Raw genomic sequence first — 24,818 nt, 5'->3', positions numbered from 1 at the left:
CAAAATTAGCTTTCGTTACGGACGGGTGTGATGGCACAGGTACGTGGGACACCTGGGCTATTGGTTAGCCTTACGTCAAAAATGCGGCTTCAGAAATGTCGCAGCCAACTATCTGGAAGAGCGCAGCCGGTCCCCACAGCGCCTTATTGTGCGTGTCCGCTTCTGTTGAGCGTAAAGCCCTTTGAGGAAAAAGACTTCCGGACACGATACGGCTTAACCAGGTCGAGTAAGAAAGAGTGATTTCAGCGGCTTAAGAGCGCCATGATATCCGCTACATCATCGGGGGTACCGAGTTGATACGACTATATGGCATGACATATGGCAGGCACGTTCCTTGAGCTTTTAAGTTGTATGAGGAACTCTGAACGACACGAATTGACAAAAATGTGGTCATAAATTGCGCTAAACTCAAATGCGACAAGATGTTACTGCGCAAATATATGCTGCTAGTGATGCATTTATGCCGCTAAATCCCTGAAGATTATAGATCATATATCTTCTGATGTAATATCGATCAAAGTATCACATTGAGTTGACTTAAGTGCAACATCGATCTTCTAGACACCATGGCAAATTTGAGAGAATCCAAGCTTAGTGATAGCTTAATAAAGCCAGATAGCATATTCCCTTCACAGCGACTTGGTCATAGTCCTCATTTCTACAGCTTTAGTCTCTTGACTACACATATTTTGGTGTAGGAATGGACACCGCGATTATAACGTACTCTTACTGCTTGTGCCTGCCTATCTTTTTGGCGAACATGCAATCGGCGTGGGTACTGCGATAGATTTCGCAGGACAGTTTGATCGTCAGCTGTATTTTGTTCACTACGATGTTGTAGTCAAGCGTCAACCCATTTCTAACGCACACTGCGACGGATTGTGCGTCACACATAAAAGTAGCTTGGTGATTGGACTCAGCTCATTCCCACAAGGTTACTTACATTCAACATTTACGCGGGACAGGATTATTAAAAAGGCTCTGTACAGAAGCGCAACCCACGAAATATTTTTTCAAAAAGCAAGGAAGCTCACCAGACGTACGTCTCTGGTAGTCCCACAGGTGTTACGCTTGTAAACTTTAACGCGCTGCCTCTGTCTGAACACTCAGCTTGACCGAGATTCATTGCTCTGGTACTCTCAACCATCTAGACCATTCGAACCCATCTGTCATATGCAGGAAAAAAAATATGTGTTACATTTAATGCGATGTTCTCTGCTTCGTCACAGGGTTGACTCTGAAGTTGAATTCGCGCGGACGCTGCCCGCACAGATTCAATTCAAGCTATTACCAGCTCTAGAAAATAATTAGCCACAACTCCGGCTATGACTATTTGCAGCCCTTGGATTCAGTCACTCATTCAACTATTTTCACGTTTGGGATAAAAAGAGATCATACCTCTCGTAGTGAGCCCTGGCAAGACCTTTTGCTTAAAAACTGACAAAGTAAGAAGTGTCTCGATTGTAAAGAGATAGCATATGGTACCCATTCCTGCGCACGACCTTCTAGCTTGGTAATTGGGCGATGTACCCTCTATCAATTTGGAGCAGGGCTAAATATTGACCTCTCGTGTAAATTCTTTCTATCTTTGTCTTCTAGGCTTGACGTTTTGGCACTTCACATAAGCTAAAGTACTCTGTGGAGTTCTGCATTGCGCAGTTTGCCAGCTATCCCACAAGTAAACAGAGACGATCCCAAGCTCGCTCTCCCACTTTCAAGCCGACAAACAGCCGACGCTCCGCCCCCCCGCTAACCCGGGTCGTGCTGAGCACCCGCTCCCAGCTTCCGAAGTTCGAGTCTTTCAGACAGTTAGGCGTCTACAGTTTCCTGCAGGCCCATCCCTGCTGTTCGACAAAGAATCAAACGCGCTAAGTCATTCACGAACGGTATTGACTAGAACTACTCCAACTACATTGTAGTGAGATTCACTCATCAGGACGCTAGACCGTACTGACGCGAGTCAATGAAAAGCTCAATTCTATAGGGAGTGGAAAAGGGCATACAGTGTAGACTGCACTAACATTTGGTTCGGGTATTTAGGTACCTTTCGGTCGGTGTTTACTTAGGTGTTATTCAACACTAGAGACACAGTATCCATTTTTCCACCGTTTCTCACTAAGCTTTGAGCCTGCTTACCGCAGCTCTTCTATTTAAATTTTTGGGTAATATCTAATTTCCCGACCCCTATTCCGTTTCTCAGACTATCACGTCTGGATCTCAACGAGACAAAAAGTGGCGCCAAACCTGGCAGAATGCTGTACCGCCAGCCAAATTATCTCGGCCTACGGACGCTGTCTTCAAAAAGGCTGAGGCTGCCTTGCTGGATTCTGCCTGTGACGCCCGTGACAAGCGATGTGTCGCTCTCGCAGGCATTCCACAACAAGTTTCACCCGAGTTGTGTCTCCCGATGTGGATCCCAGCCTGCGAGCTAACAGCCACGGCTCATCGACCCAATCACCTTTGTGGCCAAAGAGTCTAGAGCACTTTACGTGACTTTAAAACTATCCACCACGCCAATATCAGCTTTATTATACCGAAAGGGAGGTGTGTATCCCATTTAGAGGCGAATTAGATACCATTTGTGGGCGCAAATATAAAGTCCAGACGTACTCAAAATACTCCCACTGGATACTGTCGATCTTCAACGACATCTTAATTAAGTTTCTGATGGACTCATTTACGACCGGTTTGCCCAGAAAGTCATATCACCTGTTTACATTATACCTGCTCACGTTGCAGAAAGGCTTTGCTCCCGCAGTCGTCGAGTTACTTTATACAGAAAACGCCCCAGGTTTCGGTTATGCTGGATAAGGTACCCCGCTTCGCTAGATCCAGTTTACTGGGCAAAGCTACTCGGTGGTTTATCGCCGAAACCGAGCCTTTAATAGCGACATCCCACCCTTTATCAAAGAAATACGCGAAAAAGTTAAGCCGACCCGACAGTTTAAGCAAGGCTTAAAAGCGGGCGATACAGCCAGTATCCCGCCTACTTTTGACGACCAAAGCGACAAAAGTGACCGTCCTGCCATGGCCGACGACTTTGGACAGGGAGCCACATAGTGGGGAACATTCTGACCCGGACACGCATCGATGTACACGTTGGACGGTGTCGAAGCTGAAATTGTGGCTCGACCCAAATTGGTTTGGCCTCATGGGAAATGCCCAAATTTCTGGTCGGCTCCTTTCAAGCCGAATTGTTGTCGACTCGACTTATGAAGGCGAAGCGAATAACGTTTAATGCCGCCGCGGACACAGCGGTAGATCTACGACGCCTTACTCCTTTCCATAAGGATTATCTCCTATTTCCTCAATTAGTAATTCTGAGTGGTTGAGCAATGGTGAAGATGAACCCATTCCGCCAGACCAAAATGTCATACTGTTGGACGAGTCGATTGAGCCGCCGCAGTCTGTGGTTTCGTTTGTGGCACTTACTGAAGTAAGTGAGGATGTTATTAATGGAGCGTTGTAGCGAGGCAATGTTTAGTAATTTTCCCTTAAGGATATCTGCAAAGTCACTGAAGGATTTTTGGGCACCTTTTTCTAAATTAGTGATCCAGACATTTTTTATTGTCGACGCTTCAAGTTCAACCTAGTCTTTACCGATCCTTGCTTGATTCCAGCACGGAGGGACTTTCTTCCACCACCTCCGCACCAAAGCTTCTGGGTACGTCGTACTTCGGGATCTAAGCACTCTTACCTATCCGTCAAACGACGATGGTAAAATGTTCAAACGTGTCTCTACTCTATACCCCAACCAGTCCAACTATGATTTTCAGACGTATTTGGGCAACTGTGTCCGGAACAGTTTCAATACTGGCTTAAGTTACGACTGGCCGAGGCTGATCTAGCTCTTCAAATTATTGCACCAAGTGTCTATCTGGACCCACTTAGAATAAGTGTCATCCTTGGGAAGGCAGCATACACACGATGTGGCTACTCTGGGATGATTCGACTTTGGCTGCCGTCATCACGTCGCCCTTGATGGTGCGCATTTTGGCTGGACCTCTTTCCACTGCCTTTCGCGAGACATTTATAGAGCTACGAGAGCAGGCCACTAAGGAGGTCACTTCAGTTCCCACTCATCTCTGATGTGCAGTGGGCCCTACTAGGTTACTCACGTAACGCGAATGGACTAAATGATCCACACAACGCACCTTGATTTTTTTCTCTAACATAAGAGGTAGAAGAGTCTGAAAGGGGCTAAACACCATTGAAGTACGGCTTCGCAGCTAAACTCCAGCTTTTAATCACACGATAATATGACCACATTTACCGGGCAGGCCGGTGTCTGTCTACTGTTAACGCCATCTTACCCAATCCGAGATCTTTGTGACATAACATGTCGGTTTGTGAGCTCTTTAGATCACCTATCTCAGTATATAGTCATTCAAGGCACTCTCGATGGAACTGTCACTCATATCCACGCTGTCTACGCTCCGGCCCAAATAAGATAAATGTCCGACTTCTTTACTACCATACTTCGCCATTTTGAGGACGATTGCCAGCACATCGTAATGGGCAACTTTAACTCTGTTATTTTCAGTTAGCTTAATCAAGCTTGACACAGTAACCGCAATCGACTTCAAGGTCGGAACGAACTCCTTGAGTGGCTGACTGTGTTACACTTGATTAATGCTTGGCGATTTCAACACCCAGACATTCAAGAGCTCATAAGTCCTAACAGAAGCTCTCGCATTGACTACGTCTTAGTAACCTCACGACTTTTTCAGTCTATCTTTCATGACATCCGCCACGAATTTTGCGGCCTTGCGGGCAGTGGTGACCATGCCAGAATTTATTTCAGGCTTGGATGCTCTGAGTTTAAGCCACGAAATCGGGCTTCCTGGAAATGCCCGTCGTGGGTTATTCAGTCGACTGAAGCCCAGGAGTATTTGCAGCATTCTGTGCATGAGCTGGCGGACTTATTTTGGACACCCAATTGGGAATCCTATAATCCGGTATGCCTATGATAGAACACAATCCATATTTCAGCGGGAGTTGTTCCTAGAGAAAAAAATGAGCGGAAACAGGCATTGGAAAATCTCCATCTTAAGGTGAATGAGCTCCAGCTTTTGCAAGCCCAAAATCTGTCTGCTGTTGACCTAAAGCGACTTGCCACTGCTAAGGTCCAACTTAAAGAAAGGTTGGCCGAGCAAAACTACTACGCATCGAAGCACAAGTTTACCTCCGACTTCGAAAACGTGCCAGCGAGGATATCACCTTTTGCGAACGAATGAGATAGTGCTTGAGACCGCAGGTGGGCATGGCGGATATCGCGGCCCCAGACGAATTCATGAAGACTCGAACGAAGCAAAGTGCCGCGTATAGAGCTAAGTCTGTGGGCTAAAATTTTTGGTCCCAGCTTGGCATCCACATTGAGTAGTGAATTTGGACGATACTTACCGGGAAGTTTTCGATCACCCATTTTGAAGAGCTGCGAGACTTGGACCCGCCGTTAGATAATAGTCGTTTTCCGCGTTCAAATTGAGCAACATCGACCACCTAAAATATTTGATTCTAGAGAGGTAATTCCGTCTAGTAATACTCTACGGGTAAGCGGGGTCTTCCCAATATCAGTGTAAGTTAATGCCCAGTAAAACTCTAACGCCGTAAAGGGCTGTCCAAATAAGCTTGATCCTTTGGCGCGAGACGTACCGAATGTTCTGGATAATTTGGGAAAGATTGATACTGTCCCATTTGGGTCACCCGTGACCAAACTCTTTTAAAATCGAGCAGTATATTCCAGACCAGAATGACGACAGTTCGGTGTAAGTTGTCTTCAATACTTTGGCCGAATCCACAGAAATGGTTGTCTTGTGGAGTACTTGAGGCGGCCAAAAGAAAAAGTTAAAGCAGTGCTCGGTGGTTTTACTTGACTTTGCAAAAGCCTTTGTTAGTGCCATCTGGATGCACTTGACATGGTTTTGATGCGCTTTGGATTTGGTGACTCATTTAGACGAGATTCGAGTCCTCTTTCCCGGTACACAAGTTTCCGTAATGTTCAACGGGCGACCACTCGACCCATTTGAGCGGGCGGCCGGGGTTCACTGAGGTGATCCTCTCTCGCCGGCACATTTCGTACTATTTTTATCGAGCCATCGCTCAACTATGTACGTGTCCATCTTCATAACTTTGGACTTCATCACGCGGTGATCAACTTTGCTGACGGCTATACTGGGCTTTTTCGTGATTTAAGCCATACTAAGGTCTTCCAACAACTAGGAGAAGATTTTATGAGGCCTCCGGTATGCGCCTAAACAAAGACAAAACAGCGATTTTTTCTTTCAAGCCTTCGACCAACAAAACATAACCTTTACATCAAAGGCTTCACAACATGGGGGTTATCGTGGTAGGAAATACTGACCGCGCTAAGCTGTTGAGGATTTTCTATGGCCCAAGCCTCACCGACGTTGACCGCCTACAACACTTTCGATTATAGATGGAAAACCGGTGCTCAATTTGGCTTCGTCGCGCGAGAACTTTACGCGGGCAAGTAGTCATTCTACAACAAGATGTTCAACCTTTTCTATGGTATACTGCAAACGTCTGCCATATCCCGGCAACAGAATTTCAAGACCAGCTGTTACGGCTTATTTCGCGCTTCGTGTGCTATCCCGCGACTAGCGGTTCCTTTCCTTGGGCCAAGGGGGACTGGATTTGGTGCCCATTCCAAACAGGATTCGGAGTTTCCAACTGCATATGCTGTGCAAAGTGATACTGGCAGGCAGATTAACGGCTTAATCCCTTTTTGGGCAGACCAGTCAGTTGACTAGTTGATCATGCTATATCTCGATATTCTGTATGCACCCGTGACAACAAGTCCAGTCCATGCAATTTCGCGCCGCTCTCAGCGTTAGGCGGTCCTTGGACTTTACTGGCTAATATTCTTTTCACTTGGCACACCCACTTCTGGTGAAAGCTCAGCAAGCCTACCACGATTTCTGAGCCAATTTGGTTTGGTTCGTTTCGTGAGCGAGCGCTCGTGTGCCAATTTCTTGGACAAGGCAGAAAGACCTAATTAAATTCATTGACTCATTACACGATTGGGCCCTGCAAGGCTTCGCGCTATTACGCTGCCAGCCACACCTGAATTTTTAAAGCTTATGAAGTATCAAAACTTAGCGTGGTTCGTATTTGCTCCTTCTCGCCGAGTTCTCAGTGCTATCGTTGCCTCTTTCCCGGTTTGGCGTTCTAAGCAGTCCCCCTCAGTCAAAGTGGCTAGAAAGGGCAGGCACATTCTGCCAGTCTACCCCGATTTGCTATACAGCAACAGCATAACGCTCTCTTTCTCGGCTATCGGTTTCAACACCTACCCGTACTTAGTCGATGTGCCACCATGGTTGCGAGGTTCTTGAAATGGCCCCTCATCTTTTTGGTCCTGTGACTTTGCCATGCAAGTCAGGGCAGACTAGATTACCGATTTTCAAGCCTTTTTCTTGGTGCAATTGAATGGGATCCATTCTTATTTTTTGAGCTGGAGCCTGAACCGGCGGCCAAGGCCGCTATGGCTATAACCTCTTTGTGGCTTTCCACATTGTGATTTTTCTGTGTCTGTGGCTACATCGGAATGATATCCGCTTTCATGATTTTCAAGCCAATGTTATGAACGTTCAAGCTCGAGTCAAGGCCATCGTTGTGCTCCACATTGAGCGCTTCTATCAAGATCTTCTATATAAATCTCTGAGCCATTTAAGACTTAATCTGCGTAGTCTGCAAGAGCTGTTGGCTAGCCTCCACCTTTCTAAAGCGCTGCCACTCCCGACGCTATGGATCATTAACGGCTGTCTACTATGTGACGACAAATTAAGCGTTGACGCTGGCTGAAGTGCTGCGCTGTGGCCAATCGTGGCTTGCTAGCTCCAGTCATATAAGTGAGGACTTCTAATCCATCAGCATGGACTTGAACATCCTTTTTATCAACACAATGCACCAATTTATCGGGCAGTCGCGGTGTTCATGAACATCCTTGTCGTACTCGTACAAGCGCACGTCGAAATTTTTGTCCTTGCCACATGCCACTTGCTGTTGACCAGGCTAATCATCTCGCTGCTACCTTGAACGACCTTAGTGCCCATCTCAATTGCATGATCACTACCAACTACTACGAGTTACCGTGGCCTTGTGCACAGAAAGAGCTTTGCTCTCAGAGCGGTGTACATAAGAACGGGTCAACGGCCGTCCCAAACACGCAAGTCAAGATCCTCGCAAGCCATACTACAACAGAGAGGTATATCTAAAGATAAAAGACGTCTGCTTACTCATTGAGAACTAGTATACACATGTTATCATATATAAAAAATGATCCATGCTTTGAGGGTATAAGCTGATGTGTCCTGAATCACTATTCTGACTTGGATAACGGACATCGTAATCTTAGCTCGATGGGGTGTAGATTTTTAAGCTTCTGTGTCAAATAGCTGAGTGCGTAGACTAATTATAATGAATTATCTCGAATAGTAAAACTGATGTGCAGTCAAGAAATATCGATATTTTGGTTATAAATACTCTATAATGTTTAGAGTCAAAAACACAAAAACACAAAAACACTTTTGATTTAAATAGTGGTGTTATTGATACACAACTTACAGCGTTACAATGTAGCAATGGTCTTCATTCCATTGTGTCTTGCTGTTCGTGTCTTGCCGCGTGCTGCTTATGTGACAAGCTAAGCAGATAATGAATATTGGTGATGTATGTCGAAAGCGTGAATGCAAGAATTCTGACTGACTTAACTCAACATATACGTAAGATGGATGACAGCTTACAAGCCATGTACTCAAGGTGATGCCTAAAATGTTTTGACATCCTAGAATTGCATTGTCTTATGGATGCTATGATCGAATTTAATCGATGACTCACTGACGATAAGCGCTTCACAAACTTTATGTAACATTAACTTTATATGACAAGCCAAGGTCTTCATAGCGCTCTCTTTTCGAAAGTGTTGATATGACTTACAGCTTATATCCTTACTAATACTGTCATTGCATGTTAACAAGTAGATTGCTCTTGTTTAGCGACTACTATGTATAAAGTAATACCTAAAGCATCATTCTCTCTCGGCTGATTGTTTGATTCTTCAACTTTTCTTGCGTATGACCTCTTAAGATTTTTCTGTCCCCTTGAGATCTGATCATTTCATTCTTCTAATGTTTGCCAGCAAGCGGATATAGAAGTAAGAGTCAATAGACAATCCTTATTAACAAAAGCCGTTCATTTTGCTATCCTTTGACTTGATAAGCAAAGTACACTTTGCCTGATCGTAGTATACCGTTGTGTCGTATAGCGAATAGCGCGTGTTCGAGCACTTACATTTTGGGGGATTAAGAACGGCAGCTCTAATCTAAAAGTATGAAATTGAAATAAACGGTTTGGAGACTTCGGTCTATTTTGCCTTTGTTGATAGCAACCTAATTGCGTTGCAACCTCTCTAGAAGTCTTGGTAATATATTTCTACAATGAGATTCTGCAGTCCGATGCTCTATACATGATATATTATTGCAGATCTTCTAGTCGTGATTTGGCAACAGATCGGTCACCTCTTTCGATCGATCTTTGCTGACATACGCAGGTGTCCAAATATTCACGTTATGGTTTGTTGTGATTGCTACGCTTAATGGTTGCCAAAAACTTGGCTTAAGAGTAAAAAATTATCGTTTTCTGTGCGTCAGCTTTCGTAGATCTGATTCTTAAGTTTGCCGCCTCCCTCGCCTTAAATTTGTGGATAATTTTATATCCTGGCCAATGCTCAAGACTATGTCTCTAAAACAAGCTACGCATCAAGTGATGTGTGCAATCGTAATCTTCCCTTTTTTGCATATTAAATCAATTGAGTGCCTACTTGTAGCTTAGCGAAACAACAGTGTAAGGCAAAGCATTCGAAGTGCCCATTAAATACAAATTTCGGTCAGCATGTTGTGGTAAGTCTACAATTGACGGAGAGTCTGACTCTGTTCCCGTTAAGTCACTCATCAGTTGTTCAGTTGGCTATCCAATGACACAAGAACTTTTTCCTGATGAGGATTCACTCCCTACGATTTGGCTGATAGTTCAATTCCTTAACAATAACATAGTCTCTTGATTGATCGATCGTATCCTACGGGAAACCATGAATTAACGGATTTGATCAAACGTTCAAATGCATGAGCACTTTCCATTTTAGACCATTTGTCGTGTATCATAACCCACTTCTGTTCTATTTGCTATAGAACAAGTCTCCTTTTCAAAAACCTTTTTATCTTCTGTCGGCAGTAACTTGAAATTAATTCCAGAGCTGTGGTTGATCGTGCATCATATCGTCAGTCGTCACACTTTGCTACATATAAGTGTTTTACGGGTTTGGATTATAGTACTGACACACTAATTCAAAACCTTGACATGTTGATAAAGTTATCATACCTTTCTTGTGAAAAGTATGACTGACGCACACACCTCCATTGCGAATAAGTTGGGACAAATTCTAGTTCTACGTCATTTCGTAAGGTTTGCTCGTCAATTGTGGTGATACAAGGTTTGACAGCATACACAAAATCAGCTTAACGTATTCAGTTTACCAAAGATATTGAAACGTAGATATTGTGGTAAATTCGAAACGAAATGAAGTTAAGACAGAGATATCAAGCTAAATGTATTCAAATCAATAAAATCAATACCAATTTACACTCCCGATTGTTGTTGTTCAACGCGAAATTCATTGGTACACCTTGTCAGCAGCAACATCTCGTGCTGGTATAGCCTTTGCATCCAACAAACACGAGAGACAGAAGAGCATTGATTTTTTCAATATTTCACTTCCAAGGCTTACACAAATCTTTTTGTGCAAGCTACATTTGTTGCAAAAGGTTCGACGACACACTTGACATGTACCTCCACGCTGTAAGACGTACGTACTAAATTTACGCAGATTGCGTGCACAGTTGGAGCAGTGATTACTTGTAGTGATACGACCAATGATACTACCTGTACCTGGTCGAACTTGTCGATTTGATTGCTTCATTAAGTATGCAAGTTTGTGACCATTGGCACACTCCATAGTGATAGCAAGAGCCATGAGCTTCTCAGCGTATGCAGCTGCTGCCACATTCACAGAAAGATCGCCATCAATTTCAATAAAAGCTCGTGAGAACATCTCAGCCACACGATGGCGCGTGGTACCCGTTGAAATTGTATTACCAAACGTTTGACAACCAGACATATGGCCACGAATTGTATTTTGTGGACGTGGCAATGTGAGAATGTCGGATACATCAACGGATTGACGAACAGCGTAGGCTACGATCAAACCTTTGGAATCTGTCGTTAGACCAGTACCCTCCAGGTACACAAAGTCACGAGCTTGACTAAAACGTCCATACGATTGTAGTCCCCATTTCAAACCAATGAAACTGAATGGATGTTCGATTGTTGGGCGAACCAACACAGTAAGCAGACGTGCATCCTCAAGCTCTGTACCCAAATATGATTCGCGCATCTTAGCATTGATCTCTGTATCAGCAAGAAACCCCAATGCTGCGTCTTCTGCCGTCCCATCAATTATACCAGAGATCACAACAGCAGGTGGTCGCGTCATTTTCTTTTGTTTTCGGTATTGGTGTTCACTGCCTGATACAGTAGACGACATGATCCCAGTCATTTTATCAGCAGCTGATCGATGCGAGCTTGAATTTGAAGACGAAGATCTTGATGTATCAGCACGCGAGTCCGTGGGCTCTGGAGCACCATGAAGTGCACGTCGAGAACGGTAGGCACGGACGTCATCAACAGTTTTCACAAGTTTCCATGCTGATGTGTCAAGTTGTCGTCCACCTGCTGCGAAAGCACTTCGCAATTCCAAAGTATTTTGAACGACTGCATGAAATTCAGCAAGCAAAATTTCTCGACGTTCAGGTGTGATCTCAAAACGAGGTAATTCAACTTCTTTGACGTTAAAACGACCCATGGCACTTGTGAACAACGAGATATTTCTTTAAATGGTCTCCGATGTCTGCTGACCGATAAGCATTACTCGCTCCAATTGCAAAAAAACTGGCTGTCTAACATCCGTTTTCACGGCAAGCGCTTCTCGGAATTGATGCAATCAGGTATACAATGGTATATTAGAAAAACTTGAAAGTCTGATATCTGGAGAGCATTAAAATGACGATACAGTATTAGCAGAATTGTGAAGCCGGGGCTCCTTTGCGTATCGGATCAGGTATCCGCCATAAATTAGGTATTCAATACCTTGTATTGCTCATGTGTCTGCTGGACACATGGCTCCTATGGCTTCATATACCGACTCTACTATGTACATGTGTTTAGAACAAATATAATAGATTTAAGACCTTGTTTTACTGCACTAAATACTAACTTGAAGTAAAAAAGCTCAAAACTGACGCATGCTTGGTGTTTTTTACATTATTTGCACCTATGATATGTTTACTGTAATTAGCAAGCAATGCTTCTGCATCGTATCAAAGTAACGTAATCTTTACATTATGTTGCATATGTTGACTTCATTCAATCTTTAAATGTCGATAATTCTCAACCCAAACGTCAAACGTGATAAGATTTGCTGGATATCTACTTCATCTTATTATATGTAGCTAATAAAATATGCAATTTACTACATGAGTACTATAGATGATCTCATGAAATATAGTACAAGTACAAGATATAGATGTAATATTGCAGCTTCTGTAAGACGCACAGTTTTTGCGATCATTGCTCGTTGCTCGACGATCAACGTGCACAGACCATAAAATCAGGTCTCGTTTATGCGAATCAAAGCTGGACTTCGGTCTGTATAGCTTCACTGGAGCTCAGAACTTTAGTACACTGTACAGAAAAACTCAAATCTGGCTGTTTTAACAATCATAGATTTGTCGATTAATAAAAAATCTGGTCTATTTATTACACTTTCTTTTGCCATCATCCAATCTGCGAGTTATCTATTTCTTTAACATATTTTTCTTTTAGAACAACTGGATTATCGAGCCTTCTGTTTAGTAACAGAACTTGTATCTTGAATCACATTGCATACTTAACTTATTCTCACATTCTCATATATGTTAATGTAATTATCTGTCTTAAGTCTTCAACCTTTAACTTAAACTTGAATTTTGCGACTGAGAGAAAATCCACAATTAATACGGACGAAGGGCTACAATAAATCTTTCCGCTTTGCACTAGTACGAAAAACAATGTTGTAAGAGAAGCAACAAACGGTGTAATCTGCAATCAATATCTTCGTGCGTAGCAGATGAGTGGCCCACACAACCTGCTTCATGTGGTCGTATAAGTTAAGATAATATTTCAGTAGATGAGTCTCGTATATGTCAGGTGAGAAGCGACCAGTCGAATTACGACCAGTGCGACGTGCTTTGTAGTGGTACTGATTTTGTCAGAGATGATAAATGCAGTAAATTGTAAAGCGCAGGCACGTATGTGAAGGTCTCTTGGTTTAGTGGTCGCACTATGAGGAATAAAGGATAGGCGGGTTTTATAAATATTACTTAATATACTCAAATTATATTCGGATAGATAGATAGAGCACATACTTCTATAATCACAAAAGCAGCGATAAGTATTAAAGTTACTTTCGTCAAATCATATTTCAATGAATATATATATACCACATATAAAGAATACGAAATCTGACGAAAATACAAAAAGAACCAAGCACGTAACAAGACCGCAAGCGCTAGACTCGGGATATAAATTGGTTTGCTTCGAGCAACGCGTATTTCGACAAATTTGCAGCCTTACAAATTTTAGAAGGGTAAGAGATAAAAATGAGTTTTGAATAGACAGAATTGTAGGATTAGACCACGATAGCATTAACATACCATAGAATTAATAATTACATTTGATAACAGTACGATATGTTAGTCGGTCGTAAAATGCGTTCAGTTTTGTATCTTCCAAGCTCTTTCTAGAATTGATGTTCGAAGATTTGGAGTTCAACAAATGCTAACCAACACAAGTGGCCTGCAAGAATATTTCTACCACGTATGACGCTGCTAATGAGCTTGATCCCACCATGGTATTATATCAAAGCTGGTCTAGTATCCATGCTTGACAGGTTCTTGAATTTTACATATTTTCTTACCTATCTGGTGGAATGCCTTGACTGACGTAGCAGCGAAGAGTCACCATTCTTCTTTTCTCAGGCCGCGAATATTGTGGCTGGACAGTCCACCTGGATAATGAATGGGCTGTGCTCAATCCATTTCTTGACGAATAATATAGCGACCGTGCTTTTTCGATCTTAAAATCTTCAATGATATCTCCAAGCTGGTTGGGGTTGTAGGTCGGCGATCGTCAAGTTTGCTAGTATCATTACTATTATGACGCTTACGTCTAGGTTGAGTAATATCTTTCCAAGCTAATATATACGATTGCCAGTAGAAAAAAGTGGATTTTTCAAGTTGTTTCGAGTAATGTAATTTAGCTTTCATTACGTCCTGCTTTCGTTTGTGTTGCTCACGACTCCATTTTGACCAGAAGTGTATCATTTTTCTAGCTCTCACACCCTCCCAATCACTTAATGCTGCTTCATAGAGACGTTCTTTAATAACTATTTGCATCCACGACTGTATAGTAAAACGTAGTATGCATTGATCAGCTACTGAATTGAGTGTAACGACACAAAAAAGAATCCGAGATTGTCGTTGTTGTTGTATTTTGACGTATGTTCGCCAGGATTTGATCATTTTGTGCAAAATTAATCTTTTATTGTGGTTGGCAACAAATTTTAGTTGCATTTGTCGTGAACATGTTTTCTGGTTCCAAAATTGCCATACTTTTTGTAACAAACGCAACTTCAAGTTTCTTCCAATCAAGCGCACGCATTGTCTAACACGGACGAGATGTTGCCATTTGATGAAAAAATGAATTTTCGTTCTCGTAACTTTTCGAACTATAAATGACTTGCACACTTGTCGCCAATGTCGACGTTGCATTGCAACTTGATGCCACATCACCAAAATTTTTGTCCCTAATTTAAGTTGTCGACTTGTCATCAATCGCAATGCCATGACATTTTGTACCGCCACATGCCATAATTGAAGGTGCTTTTGTAACACAAATCGCTGATATAGATGACGCAAACGTCGTGCATGACAAAATGTATGCCTTTGATGTATTGTGCGACGTCCACGAAAGACACAAAGTTGGGCAAATTGATCCCGATGTTGTTGCATACATTGAGTATAAGTAAACCATCTCTTTCGTACCAAGTTGCAGACATAATAATTGGCTGCTTTTTGCAATTCAGCGTCTTTCCCAGCTTTAATCGAAACATGTCGCCGCCACTGATTCCACATATAATTTCGTCGCTCTTCTAAATGAATGTACTGAAAGTTGCTAACTGCATGTCGCTGCCATTTACGTTCAAGTATTAAATTCTTCCACTCGATAAAATATCGTCGTACTTTTTTAAAACAAACGATTGTGCAAAACTGACCAATTTTTTTCTCCAGATCACATTTTTGATTCCATTGACAAAAGACATTGGCAAGTATCTTCCATTTCTGTCGCTTTGTAATCTCAACAATTGCAAATTGAACTCGTTTGAGTTTTTGAAAACGCTGTCGTAATTTTTGTATAGTACGACACAAGTAAAAGATTTGCATTTGTCTATTACAATACTCAAATTTTCGATTCTTTTGGTTGACATAAGTTAAATAATCGTGAGACCAAAGTGACCAAACTTTTGTCAGTACTCGAGCTTGATAATATGCAGTTAAACTCGTTCGAAGATTTCTCGATTCTTTCACATATCTCATCCATACAAGCCAAAATTTCTTGATTGTTCGTCTCTTTCTTCGCATCATTTCAACAATTTCTAAATTTTGAAGATTACGAGCATAAAGATGATGTTTTTGAAGCTGTTTAACGTGATTTACAAGTCGCGCCCAAGCTTGAAAATGGTTTTCAAGTATCAATTGTTGACGTCGTTTGTTGAAATTGATTACTTTCAAACGATATTGACGTTTGGATTGTGTAGATTGATGCCAGAGCTGAAAATAGTTTTGTAATGAATGCATACGATTGAAAAGATGAGCATGAAAGAGATGTCTCCATTGATGCCAAGCTTGTGGAAGCTCGAAGATTAGGTGAAATTGTTGAAAACTGCGAGCTATACGGGCTAATGCTGCGCTTGAATCCATGATTTCATAATCTTGATTTCTATCTTGAAATTTGAGCTTTGAGTTGGCAAGACTAGTGTCATTATCAATGGAAACAGCTTGACGACAAACTGGATAACCTGGTGATTGACATTGTATCTGTAAAAGTAAGGAAGCTAGACGTTTACGTTGTGCAGTAAATCGCTTCCATATTATAAATCGAAATTGTAAACGAATGTTCACTGCAAGTCTCGCCATCAAGTTACGACAATCAATTTTTTGAAGACATTCGACTTTCCATAGTTGAAATCGTCTTTTCAATCGTTCGAACCATCGTTTTGTAGCAATTTTCACTTCAAATACTCGAATTTGTTGCGTTGTAGCGATAGTCTTACGCCACGATCGAAAACATGATTCGATTTGACGTAAAGTATGTACACGTTCCATTCGTATCACTTTACTGAATAAAAGAAACTTTTTCCAAACGATTAAAACTTTTGTTGACATTTTGACAGTGTAAAATTCATCTGCGACTTGAGTTTGAGAGATATGGATCATCAAAGCTTTCCACATCATCAGGAATCGATGCAATTGTTTCAAAGCACACAAAGCTAGCGTTTGTGATGCTTTCTCTCGCAACGATCGCTGCTGAGTAACAATTGATACCCAAGCACAAAAATACTTTTTCTGACTTGAATGGTTTAACATATTCGAATAGTGACGAAACTTTTGACGATCACTTCTTTGTTTTGTTGCCACTGTTTTCCATTTGAAAAAGTATCGTGTGCTTACTTGATAAAAGTGAAAGGCTTTAGCTCGAAGAAATGCTTGAAAGGTTGCCATTTGAAGCCATTTGAAGGTTTGAAAAGCTCGTACAGCTTGAAGTTGACGAAACAAGCGCATATGATGACAATTTTTAATCATTTGTGACTTCATCCTATGAGTTTGCTCGACATATTCTATCCAAGATATCCAGAATCTTTTGATTAAGTGAGTTCGTACAAAGGCACAAGACTTTTCTTTCATATATTTTGTAATATAACGTGTCATAACATAGAATTTCCAGCTTTTAAAGCTTCGATGTTGTAAGTTTTTCAAAATCTTAATTTGAAATTGGTTTTGAATTCTTTCAATCGCTTCATTAGACTTTCGTTTACGAATCCATGCTTTCCAATAACGCTGCAACATTCGACGTTTACCACAACGCAAGAATAAAAGTCGTTTCCGCCAAACGTTCCAAGCTTTAAACATTACCATCATCTGATTATTAGAGCTCACTGAAGTTTTAGCATTTCGAAGCAAACGAGTGCGAATCATATGATTGTGAAATAGTCGAAACAATTGAAACATTGTCTTAGCTCGCCATCGAGTATGAAATGTATCACAAATATCTCGAAAGTGCTGTAACTTTTGGCTCGCTGAATACCAAACAATAAAGAATGATTTCAATAGACGAAGACGATAGTGAAGTTTATGATTCTTTATTATTCCATTCCACTTTTTCCGCTGCTTAAAATATACAAGCAATGCGTTCCAAACCGTAGAAATTTGAAATTTTCTCGACCATATCATTGCTTTTAACTTTTGATCTCTAGCTTTCTGTCTTGTTATGATAAATGCTACCCAAGCTGACCAAATTGCAGGAATGAGCTTGTTATTATGATATTCAAGCATAACAATTCGAGACTTTTGTGCGAGTGTAGCAATTTGTCGCCATTGAAAAAATGCTTTTTGGACTAATTTCTTCTTTGCTGCCAGTCGAAAACTTTGAGCGTCTTGATACATCAATCGCTGATATCTTTGGGCTTGCATGAAATATCGTAGAGCTTTTATTCCTTGATACAATCGACTGAAATATAGAAACGATAATGACTTTATCCGACATTGCGTCGTTTTCTTAACATACAAATGCCATTGTGTAAGAATTCGAAACGAAAGTTCTAAATCGCGTTGAATAGCAAGTTGTCGCGTCATTTTTGTCACCTCTTTGTGAAAATTTGTCAACGAACACCAAGCTCGAAACGTCGAATGAAGTGTGAGAACGCAAAGTCTTTTCATGTTAATCTGCAGTTCGCGTCGATATTCACAGACCTCAGCGACATATATTTTCCAAGCTGAAAAGCTTTGTTTTACTATCGTTGTATTATACATGACAAGTGCGACAGTTTGTTGTCGTCTTTTAACTTTTTTTGTTCGAATAACCTTCTGCCATTCGTTTAACAATGCAGCAAGAAGTCGACGACAGGATGAAAGATAGAGCTCAAGAATTTCCTCACGTTGGATACTTTTCAAAGCTGCAGCTTGTCTCCATACTTTGATGAATGTCCGATAGATTTGATTCTTGTGTAATTGACAAAGTTGTAAAGTTATCGATCTCTTGTTTCTTACAATATTATGAAAGTTTCGCCACAAATGCCAGATTCGTTTTATCTTTGTTTGAACATTCATCGCATGGATTCTTTTGTGTTTCTTTTCGTGTTGATAGAAAACTTTCCAGTCAGTAAAGAATCGTTTTAATTGAGCATAAAGCCAGAATTTCAATGCTTTGAGCGTATGAATGCGTGCTTGCTTCTGTGTTTGTGTGCAATGAGCCCAACATTCAAATACTTTAGTCACATGGATCATTTTCCATCGTTGTAGCATAGCTTGGAGTCTGATCCGTTTTAAAGAAAATTGAAAGTTTTTGTGCTGCGAAATCTTTTCACAAAGTTGACAAATTGAAGCTTGTTGATATTGTTTTCGTATGTGATAATCGAACCAGCTTTGCCAAGTGAGTTTTAGCATGCGTTTCAAAAGATCTGATTGTATAACTTCAAATGCTGCAATAGCTGCCATTCGACGTTGTAATTTTTTGATCAACCAATCTTTTAAAAATACTTTGTGAATGCCTTTCATTTGTGTCATCAAGTCTTGTTTCTTGTGTTTCAAGTACAAAAAGCGTTGAAGGCCGTGAATAAAAGTTCTGTGTAAAGTTTTGATCTCTTGACAACGAATAAATATTTTAATTGCGAGCGAAAAAGTTGTAAATCGTTTCCAACGAATTACTCGCTGCTGAAGGTTTGAGTTGATTTGAGTTGCTGCTATGTTACGACTTAGAATTCTGACGTGGCGGAGATGTTTAGCTTTTAATCGCCAACTGGTCCACATCGTTTGTTTAAAAAGCTGCATAGCTCTTTCAGAAATGTGAAGCGCATGGTGTCGTAATCGTAAAAATTTCGTAGCAATACATCGCCAAAACTTGACAAGTTTTTGAAGTGATCTCTGACGTCTTTTTTGAGCATATTGACACAATCGAAAGTATTGTTTCCAGCTTGTGATGACATGTCGTAATACATTTTGAATGTACAGCACATTGATCTGATGTTGAGCTTTTTGATACTTTTGAAGATTGAGCCCAACTTTTTGTTTCCACGCTGTGAAATTTCGAACTAAAGTTTGGGATCGTATTTTGATTAAAAAGTGACGACTGGATTGAATGCATCTTGTATGACGGACCCACGCTTGAAAAACTTGACCCTTTCGAGCGTAGAATTGTATGGATAGATTCTGTCGTGTAGCTGAGCTCCATTCTTTCAAAACTTTATGACATGTGTGTCGTATCAAAAATGTATCAGCTCTAAGCTGATTTTGTTGTTTTCTTCTTTGAAAATGTTGAAATTCTCTCCAAATGCAGATACTTTTAAGCAACGTTTGAATCTTGTACTTTGTTATTGCATCGTGTGATCTTTCGCACCTTCTACGATATATTTTCCATGCTTGAAATGCACGAGTTTCGCGTTGTTGGCAACAATGTCGACGTGCTTGATGCATGAGTTCTTGATCTTGTTTTTTTCTAGTAACGAATGCCTTCCAACTTGTCAAATGTAATGACATTAAGCGCAAAAAGCGAAATTTCGCAGCTTTTAGCTTTAAAGATCTTGCAAATCGATTGTGCGATATAAACAATTGCCAATGCTTTAAATGAAGTCGCAGTTGAGAAGTGATTGAGATGTTGACAGTACGTGCAATGTCGAACTTTAAGAGCATTCGGGTTTTGACAAAGTTTTGCCATCGTTTGACACGCTTAAGTTTGAGTGTATTCAGACATTGAATTGCTGTGTTGGTTTGTCGCGACATCAGCTGTTTTGTTCGTAAGGAATTGACCCATTTGATGTAAACTCTTCGTATTAAATTCTTGCAATAACAAGAATGAACAAGTTGATTCCGAGACGTTTTTATTTTACGTGTCTTTTTGAAAATTGACAGATGGTTGAAAGCACTTAAAAGCAGCTTGTGATCTTTTAACGCTTGCAGTTGATTCACTAAAAGGCGAGTTTTAAGCTGATAAAGTCGAAACGAATTCCACCATTGCACTATCCGTTTACTTTTATAACGCAGCAGTTCGCTATGAAGCATAAGATTGTGAAATTGTTGAGCTGCTGTAAACTGCCATTTCATTCTCCATGCGTGAAAATGAGTTTCGATAATCCGCTGCTTTGATGTAAAAGACGTTCTTGTCAGTAATTTGCGATACCTTTTACGAATGCACCAGACAGTTTTCCAGCGCTGAAAGCTTTTGAGTTTTTGCTTGTCATTTTTTAAATATCGATCTCGTAATGCTTGTCGCCAATTCCTCCATACCATTGTGATGACTCTCGTACGAAGATTTTGTCGAACTACTCGCGCTTGTCTTTTGATTCCAATGCGTTCTTTCCACCGTCGTATGCTCATTTGAAGATGGTAAAGATTGCGTCGTTCTGCTAGATTCATTGATTGCTCACGCATGTTTTTACTTCTATTCGTGAAGTCACTCCACAAGCGAAAAGCATGAGATATTTGATAACGATGTAGTTGAATTTTGGCAAGCTGAGCTTCCGATTTCAGCCAAAATTGGTGACGCCATTGTCCCCAGAACGTTCTCATCCAATAGTGACGCTGAATACAATGCTGAAGATTTTCTCCACGAGATCGAATTGATTTGATACGACTATAATGAAATCGCCATACTGCGAAATAAAGTCTTTCGACTTTTGAATTTTGCAATGCTTTAAGTTGTTGGATTGCAAGCTCTTTTTGATGTTCTACGTGTACATTTTCGAGTAGTAACTTCCAGTAGAACGTGAGGACATGATTCATTTGAATGAGCTGAAATTTCCGACAGTTTTCGCTGCGAACTATCTTTTTTGTCGTGTATTGTCTCCATCTTATCGTGATTATTGCCAAATTATGCTTTGAATAAGCTGTTTGAAGACAACGGATCAAGTTGAGAGTTCTCGTAACCTTTTTCCACGAACTCCAGACTCGTTTTCGTCTTAGACGCTCTACACTTTCAGCAAGACTTTTTTCAGTTCGTCGAAGTATTTTCACATGAATTATCCAATTTTTCAAGTACATTTGACTCTGTTTGTTAGCTCGAGCTGATGTCCAATTCAATACTTTTCTTGTCAGTCTTACATTTCTCTCGGTCCAATCAGCCCAAGCCACAAAGATTTGACAAACACATCGTTTTTCAGCATACTCTATCAATTGATCTAGTCGCTTGCGAGTATCTTTACACTGATTAACTCTCAATTTCCAACGACAAAAAGCTTTAATTTTCTGTCGTCTGCATGAAGTTTCAATCCACAAATTCCATCTCGTTTGTTCTGTCAGTTTTTTAAATGCATTGATATGCAATCTATTCCATGAATCACCTAAAGCTCGCAGTCTTTGTTGATCTGCAAATTCACAAAGCAAATCTCGAGTTTCTTGTTTTTGTACTCGAAAGTGCCTCCAACGCAAGTAAGATCGTTTTTTTCGAGCTGCTATCCCAAGTAGCTTAATTTTTCGGTTCAATTGAAACCAATTATGCCAATTTCTTAATACATTCCGTTTAACTTGACTCATGCGATTGTTCTCGCCTTGACGTTGACGCATTTTGCAATCCAATCTTCTTCTCCAATGTACTAGCGACAATCGCAATTTCAAACGACTTTGACGTTGATATATCCATTGTGTTCGATCTTTCAAACATCTTGTGGTCTCTGTAAGGAATCGCCATTGTTGAATACATTGAAATGCAGTCTCTAATGTAAGAGTACGCTCACGAATAAATCTTTGTACACGAAAAGATTTAAGTCTTTGAATTTCTTGACACCAAGAATGAAATAATATTTCAATACGCCATTTCCAGACACGATGTGCTGATTTTTTGAAAGCTCGAATATCGACTGAAATTCTTCGTAAAATACACAGTGGAAGGAGACACGCATCTTCAGTTGAAGAATAGTCAAATTTTGTTGGTAAAGTCAAAGTAATCCAATGAAATATTGCGTTCGTACACCACGTTAAGATGTTGACTTTTTGAGCGTGAATTCTCGAGATTTGTTCAGCAGCATAATGTTCTGTCATCTCCTTTGATGTTATGGGTTTTATAAGCTGAGACATACCTTGAGTCACGCCTCGATCACATTTTGTGTCCATGTCGAATGTATCATTTGATATTGAATTGCGTCTGTGATCGTTTATTGTTAAACTTTGAATTGGGGAATGGAGAGATAACATATCGTTGAAATGATCATGTTGGTGCTGAATAAAGTCTGTACATTGGTCTCGTGAGCGTAACCTTTTACGCCTCGAGTGATTACTGTAATCGAAGTTTAAGACTTTTTTATACCAGTCTTGCTCTGGATCAATAGACAATGAAAGAAGATACCGATGATACACAGCATCGTCAGGAGCTCTGATGTTATTGAGTTGAAAGATTTGAGTTGATGCTTGTATTAAGTCGATGAGAGAAAGTGGCTCGACGTCGTTTGGTACCATCCGACGCTTCGTACATTCTGCTAGTCGATAGATTTGAATCAAAATATTGCGTTTCTTTTCAGGATTCTCAACATTATGTTGAGACTGGGAATCATGCAGATGAGCATGTTGAATAGACATTTGATCTTGATAATGGAGATTGCAAAAATATGCAGTTTCTCTTGTTTAAGGCTAAAGCGGCAGATTGTCGTTTCATTCAGGTCTAGTGGATGGATAAGTTCGAACATGTTTCTAGCTTAAGTCGTTAATGGTGAATGGTTATACAACCTTTGCAATTGATATTGTTGTTGTTCTGAACTCGTAAAGATATCGAAAAGATTATTTCAGATCTTAAGAGAAAAGAACACAACATTTTCTGTACGATTTCATGAGAGAAAGTGATAATTAAAATTTACGGAATTATGTGTCGCTGAACATCAAAATTAGATATCATTTTTTGATTCGAGGGAAAAAACTCTCATCCGAGATATTATGGTTTGACACCTCGGCGGTGTGTCGCGAATTCATCCTCTGTGCGTTAGTTTACACCGACTCGAAGTTTCTTTCCTTTGTGCAAGGTGCACGGCAATTCTGCTGCAACGAGAGATAGTGAATTGATATGTGTCCACATTTTTCGCTCAACTTTTTGGCGAAGCTGTGAAAAAGCTGTAGCAGACGGCATGTAGGCGGGTGATGATGACGCTGGCATTTCAATGTGGTTTTGCCTCTTAATAAGTAGTTCAAAGCAGTGGACATTTGATCAAGTTTGGTAGAACAGTAGATTATGCTTCCTCGCCTCTGACAGATCACTGAGGCGATATATTGCGGATTAAGTGTTATTTGTTGAATAAGCTCTCCAGAAGGCTGAAGTACTCAAGTCATCGAAATGCCTGCCGATGATAGTTTGCTCGACGCCAGCGCCAATTACCGCCTCATTTTCCGCGCTTGATACTAGACATTGTCACCGGATTGTCCCGTGCTCAGTGCATCTACCCAGTCTAACTCCAACCTTTTCTACCCATGATTTCGACATCACCCCATGATTTCGACAACAAGTACTAAGAGACCCAAAATTCTATGAAAGAGACGGTACTTGACTTCATGCCAGCTGCATACCGAAGAATACCTACTTGTTAGAATACTGCGTTGGTCAGGTCCCTCGTGACTGAATATCATAGCAGATTTTAATTACTTGACACTTTGATATCGAAAATGAGCTGAAACTCAGGCACTGCTCAATTAACTACCAACTAGTAACTCAGAATGATTGCACCACACCACCATTAGTTTTTTTATCTATGATTTCATTCAAATAGTAAAATGGCCGGAACAGAAAATAGTTCATAGTTTCCGACTTAATTTACACTTTTCCACTTTTGACGTATTTAATAATGATGTCATCAGCGGCTAGTTCTGCTTGTCAACTGTATACAGCTGGAGTGCGTGCCGCTTTGCGACATAAATGATGATTTACACGATTGTAACGACTAATCACTAGATCGTTTGGGTGTAAAGTCAAATTAAGAATTTGTAAATATTACATCTTATTACAAATAATAAGAGCACCTCAAATCGTCCTTGTCCATTCAGCGGAAGGAAATAACTGGTATGATTGCGCTGAAGCAAACCACAAACTTTCAAAACTGCTTGACCAGCTCAATCCACAGCTCTGAAAAGGCAGACTACATTTACCGGTATATCTCGTGTCGGCCCTTGCTGCATATGTAAGTTTACTACGAGCATCGCTTAATACTTCGGTGCTTGAGCAGTATATGATATGTTCTCAACCAATTGAGCAGACAGTTTTTCGCCTCGATCTCGAAAAAAGGAGACTACACATGTCACGTGTATCATCGACGATTATGCAATTGGTTTTTCGTGGGCACAAATGTCATGCAATGCGTTGCTCATTTCATATAGCCGTACGCTCTTACAGATATGATGAGT

At 40.7% G+C, this 24,818-nt stretch overlaps 5 protein-coding genes across 5 annotated transcripts; 2 read left to right on the top strand and 3 right to left on the bottom strand.

The window, feature by feature from the left end:
- Nucleotides 1–935: 935 nt before the first annotated feature.
- Nucleotides 936–1,147, bottom strand: PHALS_14377 (uncharacterized protein; the record flags this gene model as incomplete). Its single annotated transcript, XM_024730178.1, has 2 exons — nucleotides 936–981; nucleotides 1,044–1,147. 2 exons carry the CDS (start codon nucleotides 1,145–1,147, stop codon nucleotides 936–938), a joined length of 150 nt encoding a protein of 49 aa, XP_024580481.1.
- Nucleotides 1,148–4,740: 3,593 nt separating this feature from the next.
- Nucleotides 4,741–5,237, top strand: PHALS_14376 (uncharacterized protein; the record flags this gene model as incomplete). Its single annotated transcript, XM_024730177.1, has 2 exons — nucleotides 4,741–4,958; nucleotides 5,009–5,237. The coding sequence occupies 2 exons, from the start codon at nucleotides 4,741–4,743 to the stop codon at nucleotides 5,235–5,237; spliced, it is 447 nt and encodes a 148-aa protein (XP_024580480.1).
- A 5,453-nt stretch (nucleotides 5,238–10,690) lies between these two features.
- On the bottom strand, nucleotides 10,691–11,938 carry PHALS_14375 (FYVE-FINGER-CONTAINING RAB5 EFFECTOR PROTEIN RABENOSYN-5-RELATED; the record flags this gene model as incomplete). The annotated part of the gene is made up of 1 exon (XM_024730176.1): nucleotides 10,691–11,938. The coding sequence occupies one exon, from the start codon at nucleotides 11,936–11,938 to the stop codon at nucleotides 10,691–10,693; it is 1,248 nt and encodes a 415-aa protein (XP_024580479.1).
- A 2,774-nt stretch (nucleotides 11,939–14,712) lies between these two features.
- On the bottom strand, nucleotides 14,713–17,012 carry PHALS_14374 (uncharacterized protein; the record flags this gene model as incomplete). Its single annotated transcript, XM_024730175.1, has 2 exons — nucleotides 14,713–14,835; nucleotides 14,901–17,012. 2 exons carry the CDS (start codon nucleotides 17,010–17,012, stop codon nucleotides 14,713–14,715), a joined length of 2,235 nt encoding a protein of 744 aa, XP_024580478.1.
- Nucleotides 17,013–24,479: 7,467 nt separating this feature from the next.
- Nucleotides 24,480–24,813, top strand: PHALS_14373 (uncharacterized protein; the record flags this gene model as incomplete). The annotated part of the gene is made up of 2 exons (XM_024730174.1): nucleotides 24,480–24,595; nucleotides 24,675–24,813. 2 exons carry the CDS (start codon nucleotides 24,480–24,482, stop codon nucleotides 24,811–24,813), a joined length of 255 nt encoding a protein of 84 aa, XP_024580477.1.
- Between the last annotated feature and the right edge of the window lie 5 nt (nucleotides 24,814–24,818).

The sequence above is a fragment of the Plasmopara halstedii genome, assembly GCF_900000015.1.
Source record: "Plasmopara halstedii genome assembly, contig: Scaffold_816, whole genome shotgun sequence".
Taxonomy (NCBI): Eukaryota; Oomycota; class Peronosporomycetes; order Peronosporales; family Peronosporaceae; genus Plasmopara; species Plasmopara halstedii.
Note: the sequence above shows the minus strand (reverse complement) of the source record. Positions and strands in the feature narration are given on the sequence as shown.